Source organism: Notolepis coatsorum (genome assembly GCF_963971535.1).
Source record: "Notolepis coatsorum genome assembly, chromosome: 14".
NCBI lineage: Eukaryota > Metazoa > Chordata > Actinopteri > Aulopiformes > Paralepididae > Notolepis > Notolepis coatsorum.
Window position 1 is genome coordinate 105,889,930 of NC_140178.1, and position 18,714 is coordinate 105,908,643.

The 18,714-nt window shown below is 42.2% G+C and overlaps 2 protein-coding genes across 2 annotated transcripts in view; one reads left to right on the plus strand and one right to left on the minus strand.

Moving 5' to 3' along the window:
- Nucleotides 1–3,332: 3,332 nt before the first annotated feature.
- Nucleotides 3,333–6,060, minus strand: LOC311240688 (chymotrypsin A-like; the record flags this gene model as incomplete). Its single annotated transcript, XM_084329261.1, has 6 exons — nt 3,333–3,494; nt 3,777–3,913; nt 4,641–4,821; nt 5,108–5,186; nt 5,389–5,455; nt 6,009–6,060. The coding sequence occupies 6 exons, from the start codon at nt 6,058–6,060 to the stop codon at nt 3,333–3,335; spliced, it is 678 nt and encodes a 225-aa protein (XP_084185387.1).
- Nucleotides 6,061–16,901: 10,841 nt separating this feature from the next.
- Nucleotides 16,902–18,714, plus strand: part of LOC311240152 (cytoglobin-1-like) — a 58,166-nt gene continuing 56,353 nt past the window's right edge. The window contains exon 1 of the mRNA XM_084328696.1: nt 16,902–17,400. Coding sequence (XP_084184822.1) covers nt 17,252–17,400 — 149 coding nt within the window. The 5' untranslated portion in view covers nt 16,902–17,251. The remainder of the gene's footprint in view (nt 17,401–18,714) is intronic.

The window sequence follows — 18,714 nt, forward strand, 5'->3', positions numbered from 1 at the left end:
ACCATGATCCATTGGAAACTGAAAAGAGGACCAGAGTTGTTGACGGTGAGCCAGAATATCATGTATGGGTTCAAATCCAGTGCACAGGTAAAGTACAAGCCAATAAGTGAATCAGCATAATTTAGGTCACCCCATGCATGAGAGAATGTCGTAACTAGGGATGTCCGATATTATCGGCCTACCGATATTGGCATTAAAATGTAATATCGGAAAATATCGGTATCGGTAAAAAAAAAATCAAAAAAAAAATAATCTTTTGTTCCCATCCATATTATGCTTCTCGGTATGGAGGGGTTTATTGATATATCATTCATAGCCGGGTTTATAGTACATTTTATACCAAAACTAGGCGGAAATTAATATTTTTATGACAGTAGACAGTATTTCCTGATGTATGGGCTGATAAGAGGACATAGCCACAATCCCCTCCACAAGAAGTTTCGTTTTGAATGTATCAACAAGATGAAACCAAGTTTTTGAATTTGGCATTATCCATGTTGGTGATGCGAGTCTTGGCGATACATGCAAATGTGTGCATGTATAACCCTAATAACCCTAACCCCATTTAATGGGGAAGTGCCTCATTTGCATATATAAACATAAAATTCAGAAAACTTGCAATATATTTTTTCTTAGTTTATAACAAACTGGGAACGTTGCATAGGGATATCTATTCAAATATTATTTTTGCCTATTAGGGGCTACTGTCTCGCCTTAATGTAGTGGTTTTATAACTACAATTTAAGTTCTTCTTCGCTGGTGGTTAATCTAGTAGTCGTCCATCTTCATTGGTCAGGCATGACACATTGTGTGTAAAGGTAAACAAAAATAGATTGACTGCTCGTCCTTCCTCATGTATGGAAAACAGCCCACAAATTTCACATTTAGTCTAATTATCATTCTTATGTATGAGGAATTCATTAGATGATAGACATAGAAGCACAGTCTTGAACATGGGCCAATTTGAATTTGTAGGAGAGACGTGAGCATCTTTTAAAGGTTAGTTTCTGACGCTCATAATGAGGTCAAGCACGGCACATTGTGTGTTAAGGTAAAACTAACACCTAGACCAGTCCAGTCCTGGTCCAAATTATTTTTTTGGACCAGCGCACTTTACTTCCGGCCCATCGGGATTCGTCCCGAATGTCCCGATGGCCAGTCCGGGCCTGGCAATGGCTCTGTGACGGGAAGGTTGGAAGTGGAATATTAAGCATAATCTTTGAAAGTACAAGGACATTTTGTCAGTATTTAACATGAACAAGTTACTGAAGAAAAATATTTTGTATATAAAACATGGCATAAATTGAGATAATGTAATTTCACATTTGAAGCCTATACAACTTCAAGAGGATGCAATTAGAGCCAGCATAGCTGGACCACATAGCACTTGAACATAACCTTGAGAGATCAGTGGATCGAGGGTTGAATGTTTCCAAGGACTGGAATACACAAACGCTATATAAAATGTGTACTTTCACTTTTGATACTTAAGCACATTTAATATCATATAATTCTCTATTTCTACTTAAAAGAACACACCAACATTATGGGAAATGCACTTACTGCAAGATAGCCTAGCTTAGCATGAATTAATGGAGGTGGATACGGACCATTAGCTTAAAAGAGGTGTTTTTTTAGCTGGGCCGTATCCGCATCCTTTCTTTTGTGCTAAGGCTAGCTTGCAGCCAGATAGCTTTCTGCTGAACGCACAGAGAGGAAATTCAAGTTTCAAGTTTCTTTAATAGTTGTCATACAGAAGTACAGAATACTTTTATACAAAATGCTTCTTACTGTTACGCTCCAGAGACTGTGCAAGACAAGATAAGTATGAAATAAAATAACATAGTATAGCATGTAAATTAGAATTAGAATTGGTATCTATCTTCTTGTCTGACTCTGGAGAAGACAGTAAGCGCATTTCCAATAATGTTGCATATTCCTTTCAGTAGAATATTTTATGGAGGTTATTTCTTTTACTTAACCCTCGAGTCAACCTTTAAAAGAATCACACAAAGGTGATTTGCCGAAAACTGCGATCTCAGTAAAACATATCCTTTTCATGTATTGTTCCAATTTTTTTTCATGAATATCATTATTAACTTCAGTCCCCACCATACATATAGAATATTTATTCATTTTCAGGATTACATTTTTTTTTTAATTAGGGTTAGGGTTAGGGTTAGGGGGTTAGGGTTACCCTTACCCTAACCCTAACCCTAACCCCCTAACCATAACCCTAACCCTCGGGGCGGTCAGGTGGCGTAGCGGAGATTGTGCTCGTCACCAATGCAAGAGGCTGCGGTCTCGACTCCCCAAGAGTCAGCATTGCCTTGGCTCGGGCTGATCGCTATACTAACTCGTTTGGCTGAGTTAGTGGGTGGGTCCTGGGCGTTGTGGACAGTGACCCCTACAGCGAGGGTAGGATCTGGATAGAGTGCGACCTTCCACACGTTACACTCTCCCAGTGAGAATCTGCGCTGCCAGGCTGGCTGCCGGCTGGCTGCACATGCGTCGGAGGAAAGCATGTGACAGTCTCCGGCCTCTCGGACCAACAGTAGGGGGGGGGGGGTGCGCAACAACCAGGAAGGGGGTTGGGAATTGGCATAACGACTAACAGTGGGATGGGAGAAAAATCGGAAAAAGGAGGGGGAAAAAGATAATAAAAAAGAATAATAAAAACCCTAACCCCCTAACCCCCTAACCCTAACCCTAAAATATAGCCAACGACGCTATCAACAAACACACGTTAGGGTTAGGGTTACAAAGGCTATTTGACGAGAATTGCGACAAGGGTGACTGGAGGGTTAACGTAGGAGAGGAGAGGCAGGAAGCATGCTGTGCATCTCGGGTTGGTTCTGAAATAGGTCTCCAAAGGCACACACACACTAACACGATAAATATAATTTATTTCACATGCAAAATTCATGATGATGATTTAAGACAAGCTTTCTCTAGGCTTTTTGAAAATAACCCTAACCCCCCCCCCCAAATCAGCCCTAAAAGGAAATGTGCCGCAGTTTCTTTGTGTCCACAAATATTTATTATTCAAAGAAGTCTTAAATTTATTTTGTTTTGATTTATGGTGACATAAAATAGAATAATCCATAAGTATATGAATAGCTAGTAACTAGTAAGTAAGTATAGTAAATATGTTTTGTAAACTAAATTGCAGGCTCTCCAAATGTAAACAAAGTCATAAAACTGAGTAAAACGGTTGACTTTATATAAACTGTTGATTATATAAATGAATAAACCACTAGCCATGTGTAGCTGAGAATATATTTTCTTTATTGATTATAAAGGTATAACCAAAAACGGTCATGGTGGTTGTTTTAGTTGCCAGCCATGGTCTGGTCCATCCAGGCACGGAGCTCGGTGACACGAGCGTACACACCAGGCATGGAAGTAGCACAGGTTGTACTTCCCCAGGACACAATACCAACCAGGGTCCAGGCACCAGACTTCTCGCAGACCAGGGGACCACCAGAGTCACCCTGAATCACAAAGAAAGGAACATTAATTTCACTACAGTACCAGCATACCTGTTAATTATCCCTATAGTAATAGTAATATAGTTATCCCTATAATATGTTAGTCTGTATTAGTCTGACAAAACTCCTCTGTCACAGTCTGTTGTAAGCATGGCTAGCTGTTGCTTCTTGGTGGGATACTGTAATAATCAAATCTGATAATGTACCATATTTGAACTGAAAGTGGAGGGGGGAAAAAACAGAGTTTCCTTTGGGATTGTGTCTCTTGTGTGATTTCAAGCTCACCATGCAGGAAGAGGCACCGGAGGCACCAGCGCAGATCATCAGGCTAGTGATCTTGTTGTTGTTATAGAAACGCTTGCACTCATCGTTGGTCAGCAGAGGAAGAGTAGCCTGCCTGAGCAGGGCACTGGTAGTTTGAGCTGAAAAATAGAAGCTTCAAAGTTCATTTCAAATGTAAAAATATAAATGTTTCACATGAATGAATAATGGCATTATATAGTGTTTTCCTAGTACTAGGGGGAAAAAGCATTTTACAATGTAACTTGTCTCCTCAAACACCAATGTGCACTGCCAACATTACTTGCATGTAAATGGAATGGTGCTCATAAAATGCTATATAGTCAAACAAATACTTTGCACCAAGGTATTTAGAGCTAATTTTTTTTAAATATTTAATAGCTCAAAAATAAAGCCAGCCAGTAAGAAAAACAAATAGATAAGTCAAAGTGGAAACTCTTGTTTCTTTTGGAGCCAGCTTGATAAACAGTTATAATATAGCCACTGGGGAAAAAACTGCTATAGCCCCCTAGCTACCCCCTAACGCCCCCCCCCCCCCCCCCCCCCCCCATGATGATTTTGTGAAGACACATTATGTACATGGCATATACCTTTGATTCAGGAGTATTTGGGGTTTCAGGGGATCAACCAGAACTATTTGGGCTTATTGCATATAACGCGTCTTATCTCGCGATCTATGGAAAAAACAAATACTTTGCACCAAGGTATTCAGAGCTATAGTCAAAAATAAAGCCAGCTGGTAAGAAAAACAAATAGATTACCCATAGTGGAAACTATTGTTTCTTTTGGAGCCAGCATGATAAAAAGGACACTAATACAACTTTTTTGTTCAAACCACAGTTGGCTCACCATCAGAGTAGGTCACACCCCAGCCAGAGGTCACACACTTCATGCCACCAGGATAGTTGTCACCAGTCTCAGCGACACACACAGGGGCCACATGCTCGCCCATCTGGGCAGGGCTGGCCAGCTTGATGAGCTGGATGTCATTGTTGAAGGTGGATCTATCATATCCGGGATGCTTGATCAACTGTAGGAAGAAGTCAATATTACGGATAGGCTTGCAAATACAGTCATTTATTAGTTCAATGGGTATAAAGTAATATTTGGCTAGATTGAGTATGAATTAGTATTGTAATTAGTATTAGTATGAAGTATTTTTATAATGTCTGATTATTGTAATATTTTCAACCAAAAACTCTATGGCCACCTTTTCTTTGGGATTTGGGTGGGACACATTAGTGTGCACATTGTTGATGCAAAATATAATACTTGATGTTCACCTTTCATTTATATAATGTGTTGAATGTGTATACCTTGGCAATCCTAATGTTCTGGATGTTCTCAGCGCTGGAGGCGCGGTTGTGCTCTCCCAGGATCACACGGTGGTAGTCCCTGTCAGGGTAGAATTGTTACATGACTGACTTAATACTTGGTATCTTAAAACAATTAAATACATTTATTCATTTACATCAAGGGAGGCATAGATAAGGCTTCTACCCTTTTCTCCAGACTTCAGGAACTGTGTTTTGATGGTATACAGTCCAGCAAGTAATGGTTTTAGTATGAGATTACTAAAAATATAACTGGCATATACCTGACATTGCAGTGGGCAGCAGTCACAACCCAGTTCTCATTGACCAGAGAGCCTCCGCAGTAGTGTACTGCAGAGTAATAACCATCCTGAGAATGAGACCAGATCTTTATTTAGAAAATAATAACTAGTAACTTTTTCTATAAAAAGTTTAAAAGATTCAGGAAAAAATATTGTACATATTCATCTGTTCACTGGCCAAGTGAGATACAGGTATACCTGTTCAGATGATGTGTTTACAGATAAACAAGGATTGAGGCATTGTTCTACCGTTACCGTACCTCGATGGACACCTGCCAGGGCCATGAATGGGGCTTAGCCTCCTGACCGTTGATGATACGGGAATAGTCAGTGATGGGCTGGGTGGCTGGTGCGCCACAGCCTGATGGTTGATACAAAAATATATTTATTGTACACTCATTAGCATATCTATATAAGCAAGCATTATATGATTGTCAGAGGACAGTGAACAGACACACATTGAAAAGCATTGAAAATCATGGAAGAGGAGTTTTCTGTTATGGATCAAGCCTTGTACTAAAAACCATTGCAATGCAGATAACTAAATGGTTCCCTTTCCTGTTCAGGAAACCAACCCTACCAGTATCAGTGCCATAACTTACCGTAGGCAGCACTAACAAAGGCGAAGCAGGAGAGAATCCACAGGAAGGCCATGTTTTCTGTTTGGTTCAGTCAGGCCCTCTGAGGGTCTTTTATACAGACGTCAGGGCATCTTATCTGCTGTTTGTGGGACATTGTACACCTTGCATGTGGGATGGGATTTTAACGTTCCATGCGAGTCACAAATAATTAGGTCATGTCGTACTGTAATCTTACCAATGCATTACTGTATCAGAATGTCTGTTTATTGTACACGCTTATTAAGTTAAAAAGTTTTACATCATGTTGGTCACATTATATACAACTGTACACCAGTCATCTGTTCATTTTATTCAGTCCATGAATGTTCAATGTTCTTCTTTCATTTCATGTAATTTCATATGTGTATTGTGTACGTACATCAATGAGTTGTCCCTGATCAAGATCTGATTGAAGTAAGTGAATAAATAGAATGAAACATGATTCATGTTTAGTATATATTTTACTGTATGCATTAGCAATGAAAACATAACTCAATAAAAAATAATAATAATAAAAAATAAAGAGATGTATTTGATTTACAAATGCATTGATAAAGCTCTTTGTATATATGTAAATGTAAATCTATTTTAAATGTTGAACAAAATGTGTATTATTCTGAGCTATGATGTGGGAAATGTTTGCATTGTTTGCATTGTACAGCTTTATGAAGAAGGTCAATTGTAAATTTGTTAAAAATGTTGAAGAAAATTTATTTAAAAAATTATATTTTCATTCATTCAATCTTTATTTAGTCTCGAAGGATCATTGATAACACGCTCTCACTTACAATTAATTAGAGAAATACAAAACATAATAAAGAAAAAGAAAAATAATTGAAATGATTAAAAACAACTGCTGACTGTGGGGAAGTGGTTTGCTATTAACATTATAAGTAAGTAAGTAACATATTAAGTAATAAACTGACCAATACTAATTAATGGAGTTTTAAAGTGCATTGCAAAACATGTTTCTGGGGCAAAGAAACTAAACGCAGATTTTATTAATTACATTTAAACTTTAAGCCAATCACCAGAGGGAGTATGATAAGGTCCAGAGCTCCAAACCAGGAATGAGGTCATTCCAATTTGTAGATAATCTACAGTTCATGTATAGTCTGGTCTTTTTTAATCAACGTCATCTGTATTTTGCAAACAGATGCCCATTTCCCATGGTACAGTAGCTACGATTGAGGACACTGAGATCATGTCCTCAGTATTTTTTCTATTTTTTTTTCTTCTATGCCCGCTTTTATTGGAGGTATTTTTGACCATGTTATATTTTGTTATATTTAATATTTTGCACCAAATATGTGTAACAAATTATATCAACCCCCCAGAAATAGCTGCAACACCTTATGAGACATAATGTTACATGGCAGTGGCTATCATCTGTACTTGTGCTCTCTCTCTCTTTAATAACATTTAGAAATAAACAAAGTTTTATCAACTGTCTAAAGTTGAACCCCCCCCCCCCCCCCCCCTTTATCTGGGGGACATTGAACAATCAGAAACTGAAAAAGATATTTACAGTATTACATAACAGTGTTACAGTTTTCATTCCATCAGTTTTTTGCCTGTTTTCTTTATTAGTTAAACACAACTACATTGTTTTCCATGTCTGCACGTTAAACCACATGTCCACCATGTCTGCCGTCAAAATATACTTGTATTCATTCGTTTTTTCTTGATTTGGAGTAGTGGAAATATTGTAATACAATTTGGAATGGTGTGTGTCTGGAGAACAAAAGCATTGGAATGTGTGTCAGTATCTCCATTAACTGCATTTGCAATTTGTCCCAGGACAACCCATGACAACTCATGACAACTTTTGAACACATAAATGATATCTATAAATATATATAATATATTCCTTGGCATAATTGAAGGCTGCTCTTCATGTAACGTATGTAGGAGAGGAGAGGAGAGGCGGGGTCATGGAACAGCTGAGAAAATGCCAGCCTTTTTCTTTATCTCTTTTGAAGCACAACTTTAAAATTATGATTACTAATAATTCTGTGGGTCCCAAACTAAGAGACGGGACAGTCCTACAGGTTGTTTTTTGATGGCAATCCTACAGGTAGTTTTTGATGGCGAACAGATGATGTGCGGCGCGAAGGTAAGGAAAAACTCACTAAAACCTAGCAATAGGAAAAAAATGCACCACAGGCAATGTGAAGGAGAGAAACCTTAGAAGGGCCATTCAAGGGGGGATCTCCCTTCTCAGATGTCGGTGATAGTAGTGTTGCTATAAAACAGGTGAACAGTTGGTAAAGCATGCAATCACATGTGTGAGTAAGTGCATGCGATAGCAACTGAACACTTTGAAAGATTAAAGATAGAGCTGATCTATTTGAGGCAAAGGGGCGGCGCAGAGAGGGTCACATTCTCCCGGTCATCATCACGTGTTAACAAGCAGCAGAATTCGAGAAATACTAGGAATGTCTGATCACTACAGGTAAGTTTGTCCAGGCATGTGCACACATATAGAGCCCAAGGGGTGCTTGAGCACCTGCCTTTTTGAGCATCATAAAAAAAGTGCCCCTTTTGAAAAAAAAGAAGAAAAAAAATATGTTTTATTTTTTTTGTCGTTACACATAATAGACTGCCCTTCCAACTGAAAAATGTCAGGATAGAATAAAAATATTAGGTAAAGAGAGAGAGATGCCCCATATTCCATTGCAGTTTGCACGGCCTCCTCAGCGTGCCTCTCCGCGGACCTATATTTTATGCATAGCGTGGGTGGTGATGATGATGATGATGATAGAAACCGCTGTGGCGCATACAGTTGAATGCTGGTATTACACTCATTGAGGGACACGAAGAAGTCAAGTCCCATGGGATTTGGGAATCTCAAATACAAATCGGGATTGGAATAAAAAATGCATTTATATTAAACAATACAGAATATACAGCACTTCTTGGGGTCTGTAGGGTAAGCACTTATTCCCTCCCCCCTGAACATTTATGGAGATGTAAGGGCCTTTTAAGTCAGTGATAAAAGTATCTATCAAGGATAAGTGAGCTCCTGCACTGATTATTATAGTTCAATATTCAATATTTGATCACCAAAACCCCCCAAAAAGCATAAAAAGGGGGCCCCCCCACCCGAAAAGGGCCCTTAAAAATCGGGCTTGTCTGTAGGATGTCTGTAGTATCGGAAATCCCCAATGACTTTGTAGTAAATATTGAATTAAAGGAACAGCTGATTAAAGGGTCCTTGTTGCAATAAGTGTGAGTTCAAGCCAGAGGAGTTTAGTGGTCTGAAATATAATGTGATCCTCTGCCCGCTTGGTGCGTGACCAAACACCAACACCAGGCTTGAGGCAGCTAGATCAACGTTCTTGATTACAGAGGTAATTATACGCAGCTTGAGATGAGCTGACAGAGGAAAGAACGCATTCCTCCTTTTGGGTAAATTGGGTGCATACTAGGGGTGTAACGGTGCGACCTCACAACGATTAAATTCGATAACGATTCTTCAGGCAACGATTCAATGCATCATGAAATCTCTTCATTTGACCACGATTCGATTCGATTCGATTAATTTTCTATCAGTTAATTCCCCCAAAAAATTTGAATACACAAATGTGGCTGGGGGAACTGATTCACTCAGCATGAATGGACTATAGGTCAATAAAAACAATACACAATTATTATTTTTTTTTCCGATTAATTTAGATTATAATAGATTCTAACATTTTCAAATCGTTGCAGTTGAATCGTCACATTACTGTAGAATCGATGCATTTCGATTAATCGATGCATCCTTACACCCTATAGTGCATATGTGATTGTTCTGAATAATAAACAAATGTTCTACTCCACAATTATTGTTTCATTATTATTCAAATAAAACCATATATGATGGAATAAGGGACACATAAGGTGTAAGAAAAGCGTTGTTGAATATTTACATTATTAACACTTTGCAATATTTGGAATGGCGATCAGGAATTGGAATAATCTTTTTGGAGAACATCTGATCTGAGGTAAGGAATCTATTTTACCAGTCTTAGGATAATCAGAGCTGTTTTCACAGAGATATCAGCGTGTGCCATATGTAGCCATCCCTGAACCCTACCGTCATAGGCAACTACCGTCCTGTCTCTCTTCTCTCCTTCCTTTCTAAAACACTTGAACGTGCTGTATCCAACCAACTTACTGCTTATCTCTTACAGAATGACCTCCTAGACCCTAATCAGTCAGGCTTCAGGACTGGTCACTCCACAGAGACAGCCCTCATTGCGGTCACAGAGGCACTTCACTTAGCAAAAGCGAAAGGCCTCTCCTCTGTCCTGATTCTCCTAGATCTATCTGCAGCCTTCGACACAGTCAACCACCAGATCCTCCTCGCGGCCCTCGCAGGAATGGGAGTGGCTGGCTCTGCGCTGACATGGTTGTCATCATACCTCAATGACCGCTCCTACCAAGTGTCATGGAGAGGGACCCTGTCGGCCACCCGCCCCCTGCGGACGGGTGTCCCCCAGGGCTCGGTTTTAGGACCCCTTCTCTTCTCCCTCTACACTAAATCACTGGGTAACATTATCACGTCTCATGGCTTCTCCTACCACTGTTATGCCGACGATACTCAACTCTTCCTCTCCTTCCCTCCCTCAGATATCCACGTCTCTGAGCGGATCTCGGCCTGTCTGTCCGACATCTCCGCCTGGATGACGACCAACCACCTCAAACTGAACCTAAGCAAAACAGAATTGCTCCACCTGCCGGCCAAATCCTCCCCCCTGACCGACCTTTCCATCACAGTCGAGAATGCAGCTGTGACCGCGTCCCCGACCGCCAAGAACCTTGGTGTTGTCCTCGACGACCAGTTGAACTTCTCTGCTCACATCGCAGCGACAACCAGAACCTGCCGATTCCTCCTGAGCAACGTCAGAAGGATCCGCCCCTTCCTGACAAAAGAAGCCACCCAACTCCTTGTCCAATCAACAGTCATCTCCCGCCTCGACTACTGCAACGCACTGCTCGCTGGCCTCCCGGCCACTGCCACTAAGCCTCTTCAACTCATTCAGAACGCAGCGGCCCGCCTGATCTCAAACCTACCGAAGTCGGCCCATGTCACCCCACTTCTTAGGGACCTGCACTGGCTCCCCATTGCTGCACGAATCCGCTTCAAGGCCCTCGACCTAGCATACCGTGCGGCAAAGGGAACTGCTCCCGCCTACCTCCGGTCAATGGTCTCTAACTACACACCCTCAAGACCCCTACGCTCTGCATCTTCTGGCCGCCTCAGACCTACTCCTATCCAAGCTCCGGGAGGGTCATCAAAGAGAAGTCGCCTATTCTCAGTCCTTGCCCCACAATGGTGGAATGAACTACCCACCCCAGTTAGGACAGCCGAAACACGTCCAATCTTTCGCCGTCGACTAAAGACGCACTTCTTCAACCATTATCTGAATTAAAAAAAGAAAAGAAAAAAAAATATCTAACCCTAACTAACCATACTGTCATGCACTTGTCCTAATAAACTAACCTACACTGTAGCACTCAACACTTTGATGAACATTGTTACTCAGCTGATAGAGTTGTGCCCTTCCTGATGGCTTGTCGTACAGAACTTGTAAGTCGCTTTGGATAAAAGCGTCAGCTAAATGACTAAATGTAAATGTAAATGTGTGTGTGTGTGTGTGTGTGTGTGTGTGTGTGTGTGTGTGTGTGTGTGTGTGTGTGTGTGTGTGTGTGTGTGTGTGTGTGTGTGTGTGTGTGTGTGTGTGTGTGTGTGTGTGTGTGTGTGTGTGTGTGTGTGTGTGTGTGTGTGTGTGTGTGTGCGTGTGTGTGTGCGTGTGTGTGTGTGCGTGTGTGTGTGTGCGTGCGTGTGTGTGTGTGGCTAGCTGGTTAACACAGCTTCTACCCCTCTGCAGTGAGCCTCATCAACGAGAACAGCTTCCTCTTGTCGGGTTCAGTTTGTTAACAGAATTCGGCTATAGGGCGACAATAATGTGGTCAAGAGGCATGGTTTCTATCTTGAGCCTTAATTGGGGTGGTTTATTATTCACATGGCAGAGCAGTAACACTACAGGTCTCCTCTCACTGAGAGGCTGGGGGGAAGAGAAAGAAGTGGGAGGAGACATCTCTATTTATACTCGCCACCTGGTGGTGTTCCTGAGTGTCTCCGCCTAGAGCGCCCTCTAGTGGAAACAGTTATATATGCAGTTAGACAGTTACTAGTGTAAACAGTTATATATGCAGTTAGACAGTGACTAACAATCCTACACAGAACCTCTGCCTTCAACACAGTTAATTTGACCTTGAAGAGACGGTAAGAAGAGGGTTTTAGGTTCAGAGATTTATTACAGAGTGAATAAAACAATATTACAGAGAATATACATCACAGTACAGTACATGGTCAGTACTTAGCCAGAGCCTCGCAGAGAGAGTGTCCAGAACCTCTCTAACATATGGCATTTTATACTCTTTGGGGCCTGGCCTCAGCATGCAATACGACCAAACAAGGAAAACAGGCTAAAATAGCAAGGATCTAGAGTTACAGTCTTGTCACCTGTGGTTCAGTTGTGAAGGACAGACTGAGGGTTATCAGTGCATTTCTACACATGGGCAGTGGCCTGTTTTAATACAGTAAACAGCACATTTTGTAATAGTACACATATTTGTAGATGTTTGTCTATACATTCTTACAATAGATAAATGGAACAATAGATTGATTCTTACATAGCATACATTTGTGAATACTGTAACTAGTTTCTTCTAGTCAGCCAAAAACCTGCCGTCTCTGCCGTCTCTACCTGTGATTCTTACCAACAGCTGCCTGGCCTTCCGGTCAGGAATAGCTGTTGAGAGTTGCCACAGAACAGAGGCTTAAGATTTCCATACATGAGACATGAGAATGATAGACATGAATAAATGTATTTAAGGGTGACACTCTGCAGTGAGCCTCATCAACAAGAACAGTTTCTTCCCCTCTGCAGTGAGACTCATCAACAAGGCTCGGGACCCCCACTGACACCCCCCACTGTGTTACATCAACACACCCTTCCTGGACTATATATTTATATATACACTCAAAACTATTCATACTTGGGCCGCCCAAGTGGCAAACCATGTAACGCGCTGTGTCGCGAAGCGGCCGATTCCCGGACCCGGTGTCCCTTGCCGAATGTCTTCCCCCCGCTCTGTCTCCCGTTCTTCCTCTCTCTCTCTCTCTACCGGACTACCTCCGGCTTGGCCGGTCATCATACTAACACAATTGGCAGTGTCAGCGGGAGGGAAGCCGGTGGGTGGTATTCTGGTCGTTGTAAACAGCGACTCCTACAGGTCGGTCAGGGCGCCTGCACAGCGAGGGAGGGAACTGGTGAAGGTACTGTAGTGTGACCTCCCACGCGTTACACTTCACCAATGAGAGTCCTCGCTGCCAGGTGAAAACAGGCTGCTGGCTGTCTCCTATGTATCGGAGGAAGCATGTGATAGACTTCAGGGCTCCCTAGACCGACCAGTGGGGGGGCACATGTGCGCAACGACCAGGAAGGGGAGGGGGGAATTGGCATAACGACTAAATTGGGATGTGAGGAAAATACAGAAAAATAGGAGGAAAAAAGTGGATCAAAAAAGAAATACTGCTCAATTGCACAGCCCTGTTCAATATTCCATCCCACTGTATTGTTATTTTTATTCTAATTAGTGTGCAGTATATACTCTACTACATTGTGCACAATTGTACAGCCCTGGCCTATTTAATTAAATTTTATAATATTTAATTTAATATTTATATTATTAAATTATTACTTTTATTTGAACTTAGTTTATATTCCATTTAATTTGATTCTACCCTTTATTTGAATTCTACCTTAATTGTCTGTCTGTTAATGTTGATGCACCAAACAGTGTTGTAATCACAGCAAGAGCCTTCCTCATTCCTCCTCATCCTCCCTCCACATCCTCCACACACCTTCTTCACTCCTCATCCTCTCCCACACTCTCGCACGCTGCCAGCTCTCCACTCAACACAGCTGTCACTCATCCCCTCATCAACCATGTTTCAAGTTTCTTTATTAGTTGTACAAGTACAGAATACCTTTATACAAAATGCTTCTTTCTGTTACGCTCCAGAGACTGTGCTAGGCAAAAATAGATAAGTATAAAATAAGTATAGCAAGTATAAAATAGAAGTCAAGTATGTAGACAAAAAATTTCAGTATATACATATATACAATGCTCAATGTAGAGTAGCAGTAACTGAGTTACCATACAATATACTATACAGTGCAAAGCAGAAGTGGGATGAGGTACAATTTAGGTACAATTTACAGTAAGGTGTAATGAGGTATGGGTTGTAGTGCAAATTCTTTACCAATAAATATAAAGTGTGCTTAAAGTTCTAAAGTGTTCTAAAGTGGTTAAAGTGGGTGATGCAGTGAGTTGTATGTTTAAAGTGAGTGTGTGCGTGTGGATGTGTGTGCTGTGAGTGCATTTGATGGTTGTTGCATAGTGTTATTGTTCGTTGAGCATCCTGATGGCCTGGGGATAGAAGCTCCTTCTGAGTCTCTCTGTACTGGCCATGAGACTCCGGTACCGCTTGCCTGTCCGCAGCAGTTCAAAGAGGCAGTTGTTTGGGTGGCTCGAGTCTTTGATAATTCTCTTAGCCTAGCCCATGCACCGCTTGTTGTAAATGCCCTGGAGAGTGGGAAGCCCCCCTCCAATTGTGCGTTCGGCTGAACGGGCCACTCTCTGTAGTCTGCTACGGTCTTGTGCGGTGCTATTCCCAAACCAGGAGGTGATATTGCCAGTCAGGATGCTCTCTATTGTGCATGAGTAGAAGTTCTTAAGGATCTTCTGACTGACTTGGAACTTCCTTAGGCGCCTTCTTCACAACACTGTCAATGTGTGTGGTCCATGTCAAGTCCTCGGATATGTGGGCTCCGAGGTACTTAAAACTGTTCACTCTCTCAACCGGTGCCCCGTCGATGCTGAGGGGGCTGTAGTCCCTGACCCCCGACCTCCTAAAGTCCACAATCATCTCCTTTGTTTTGCTGACGTTCAGGGAGAGGCTGTTCTCTTGACACCATCCCGCTAGAACCTTGACCTCCTTCAGGTAGGCCCTCTCGTCGTTTGCAGAGATCAGGCCCACCACTACTGTGTCGTCAGCAAATTTGATGATTGTGTTGTTGTACCGCTGTGCCACACAGTCATGTGTGTACAGGGAGTAGAGGAGGGGACTCAGAACACAGCCCTGGGGGGCCCCTATGTTGAGAGTGATGGATGAGGAGGTGCAGTTGCCTGCTCTCACCACCTGGGGTCTGCCCATCAGGAAGTCCAAGACCCACTGGCAGAGGTCATAGTTCAAGCCCAGGTCCCTGAGCTTGGCTATGAGTTTGGAGGGGACTATGGTATTGAATGCTGAGCTGTAGTCGATGAACAGCATTCTCACATAGTTCCCCTGCCTCTTGTCCAGGTGTGGCCAGAGGGTACTTCAGCTGGCGGATCCTGTTCCCTCGTCATGGGAGTGTTAAACTACATTCCAAGTAAGAAGACTGAACCTAAGCCTTGCTACCTGTACTCATTGATATTCCCTGACCTAACCTTTGTTCTCCGTGTGCCCAGGACCTCCGCTCCAGTGTCCCTCCTACCCGGACACCCGTGCTGATACTGCACAAGGAGTGCTCCTGCTCTCACCCCCCGACACAGCCCTGTGTCTACATTCTCCCGTACTGCACAAGGAGTGCACCTGTCCTAACCCCAAGAACATTCTCCTGTACTGCACAAGGAGTGCACCTGTCCTAACCCCAAGAACATTCTCCTGTACTGCACAAGGAGTGCACCTGTCCTAACCCCAAGAACATTCTCCTGTACTGCACAAGGAGTGCACCTGTACTAACCCCAAGAACATTTCTATACCTGTCTGTCTCACATTCCATCTGTCAAACTGTCTGCTTGGGGAGAACTACATTAAAATACCCTAAAACGCTCCATTCTCTCTCCTCCTGTGTTTGCTATTGGGCTCCGCCAAATCCCCTTCTCACAAATGGCCAAATCAAATTCCTCGTATGTGCAAACTACTTGGCAATAAAGACCTTTCTGATTCTGATTCTAAAAACGTTGTCTTCCTAGTGAACCTTGACCTCCGTCATCCACAGTCACCAGATTGTTGTTGTTTTTCTTTACACGTGCGTCCATATGGCTTTGCGAGCTGAATTCAATGCAACGCATTACATGTTACTGTAATCTCCCAGCTGGTCTGAGATGAGTGGGTCCGGACGAGGTCAGAACATCTGCTTTTATCTGTTTTCTGGTATTCAAGCTCACACATTCTATTCTGTTCTATTCTCTCGTTATCTTTTTAGAATTTTCGTCCTTATTTTTTTTATCATGTCATACATTAATGCATTAATGGGGTGGGCAGAGAGAGAGAGAGAGAGAGAGAGAGAGAGAGAGAGAGAGAGAGAGAGAGAGAGAGAGAGAGAGAGAGAGAGAGAGAGAGAGAGAGAGAGAGGGAGGAAGAGAGGAGGAAGGGAGAGAGAAATAGAGAGTAGGGAGAGAATGTAGGCAGAGAGAAAGAGGGAGTAGGGAGAGAGAGAGAGAGAGAGAGAGAGAGAGAGAGAGAGAGAGAGAGAGAGAGAGAGAGAGAGAGAGAGAGAGAGAGAGAGAGAGAGAGAGAGAGAGAGAGAGAGAGAGAGGGGGGAGGAAGAGAGGAGGAAGGGAGAGAGAAATAGAGAGTATGGAGAGAGGAGGGAGATAGGAGGGAGAGAGAGGGAGTAGGGAGAGAAGGAGTAGGGAGAGAGGAGGGAGAGAAAGAGGGAGTAGGGAGAGAGGAGGGAGAGAGAGAGAACGTAGGCAGAGAGAGAGAGAAGAGAGGGAGTAGGGAGAGAGAGAGAAAGTAGGCAGAGAGAGAAAGAGGGAGTAGGGAGAGTGTAGAGGAGAGAAGACAGAGGCTCCTCCTCACTCCTCTTTCCTCTTCTGTTCTTCACTCACTCACTCTCACTCTCTCACTCACTCACTCACTCAGCAGAGAGTCAGAGGTGAGGAGGAGAGCGGAGGGGCTCACTGGAAACCAAGAATAAATCACACTTCCCTGACCAGAGGAACAGACAGAGAAAGCAGAGCTACAACAACACAGAGAGAGAGAGAGAGAGAGAGAGAGAGAGAGAGAGGAGGGGGTGTTCTTGTTTCCGGGGAGTAGGTGTGGAGGGGGGAAGCGCCTCTTATTATCACCCCCTTTCTTCAGCACACGTGCTCCGCGCCGCTCTGTTTCCTGGATGGACAGCATGCAGGGAGAGGGAGAGGGAGAGGCAGAGCGCCTGGATCGTCCAGACCCCCTGACCGACGGCGAGAGGGACACCATCCAGGACACCTGGGCTAAAGTCTACCAGAACTGTGACGACGTCGGTGTGGCCATACTCATCAGGTACACTACCACACCGTTTCTCTACTGATTTGCACTACATCTCTACCACATTTTAGCATTTATTTTTTGCATTTTGTACTTTAGTTTGTATATTGTATATTTTGTATAGTGTTTGGTCTTTATTCTTTAAAAAAAAAATGTACTGTAACTTATGAAGCACAATCTCAGGGGGCTCATACAGAACCAAGCATTTCACTGTAATGTACATGTACTTTATATGTGACAAAATAAATCAAAACCTGAACTTGAACTTGTACAGATACCGCTGTACAGTATCTGAAACACAGTGTTAAATATACTGTTATAGAGTCAAATATACACCGGTTTAATGAAATCGTAGCAGTGTATTACTAGACTCGAGTGTCCTTCCCTGTTCTATGTTTGACATTCTGACGGTGGTTGATTCTCATAGTTTGGTAGGCAGTGCATGGTGGAAAGTAGTAGTGGAAAGCAACTAAGTATTTCTACTCAAGTACTGTACTTACGTACAATTTCAAGCTACTTGTACTTGATGTGAGTATTTTCATTTTAGGGAACTTTATACTTTTACTCCACTACATTTCAAAGGAAATATTGTACTTTTTACTCCACTACATTTATCTGAACCCATCAGTTACTAGTTACTTTGAAGAGAAAGATTTAGCTAGAAAAACATGGTAAAATGTTTGATGCCTGTCAACTTCAAGAGGACATAATCAGAGCAGCATAACTGGACCACATACCACTTTAACATGACCTGTAGAGGTCAATGGATCGAGGCTTGAATGCTCCCAAGCACTGGAATACACAAAACCTCATGTATGATGTCTACTTTTACTTTAGATACTTAAGTACATTCAATAGCAAATACTTCTCTACTTTTACTTAAGTAGAATTTGAATGGAGGACTTTTACTTTTACCAGAGTACTCATTTATCTGGGTATTTCTACTTTTACTTAAGTAAAGGAACTGTGTACTTCCTGGCTGCTCTTGTCACATGTGTTTACCCACATTGCTTTGGGACAAGGAAATTACTCGATGGCGACAAGAGACTACTTCAAACAGTACTGTATTTGCAAATCTGGTATGTCATAAATGTATAGATGTAGCACTGACTATCTGTATGTCATGTATGTCATAAATGTCCAGATGAATTGAAAATGGGGGACCCTGATGTAAACAAGACGAAAGTCTTTCTCTGGTCTGCATCCCCTTAACAATTGTGTGTATTGAGCTGTACTGTATTGTACCCATTCTGCAATCTGTTAATAAAGTTTTCAATCAATCAATCAAATAACTTCAAACTCAAAAGACCTTGCCATCATTCCTTGCAT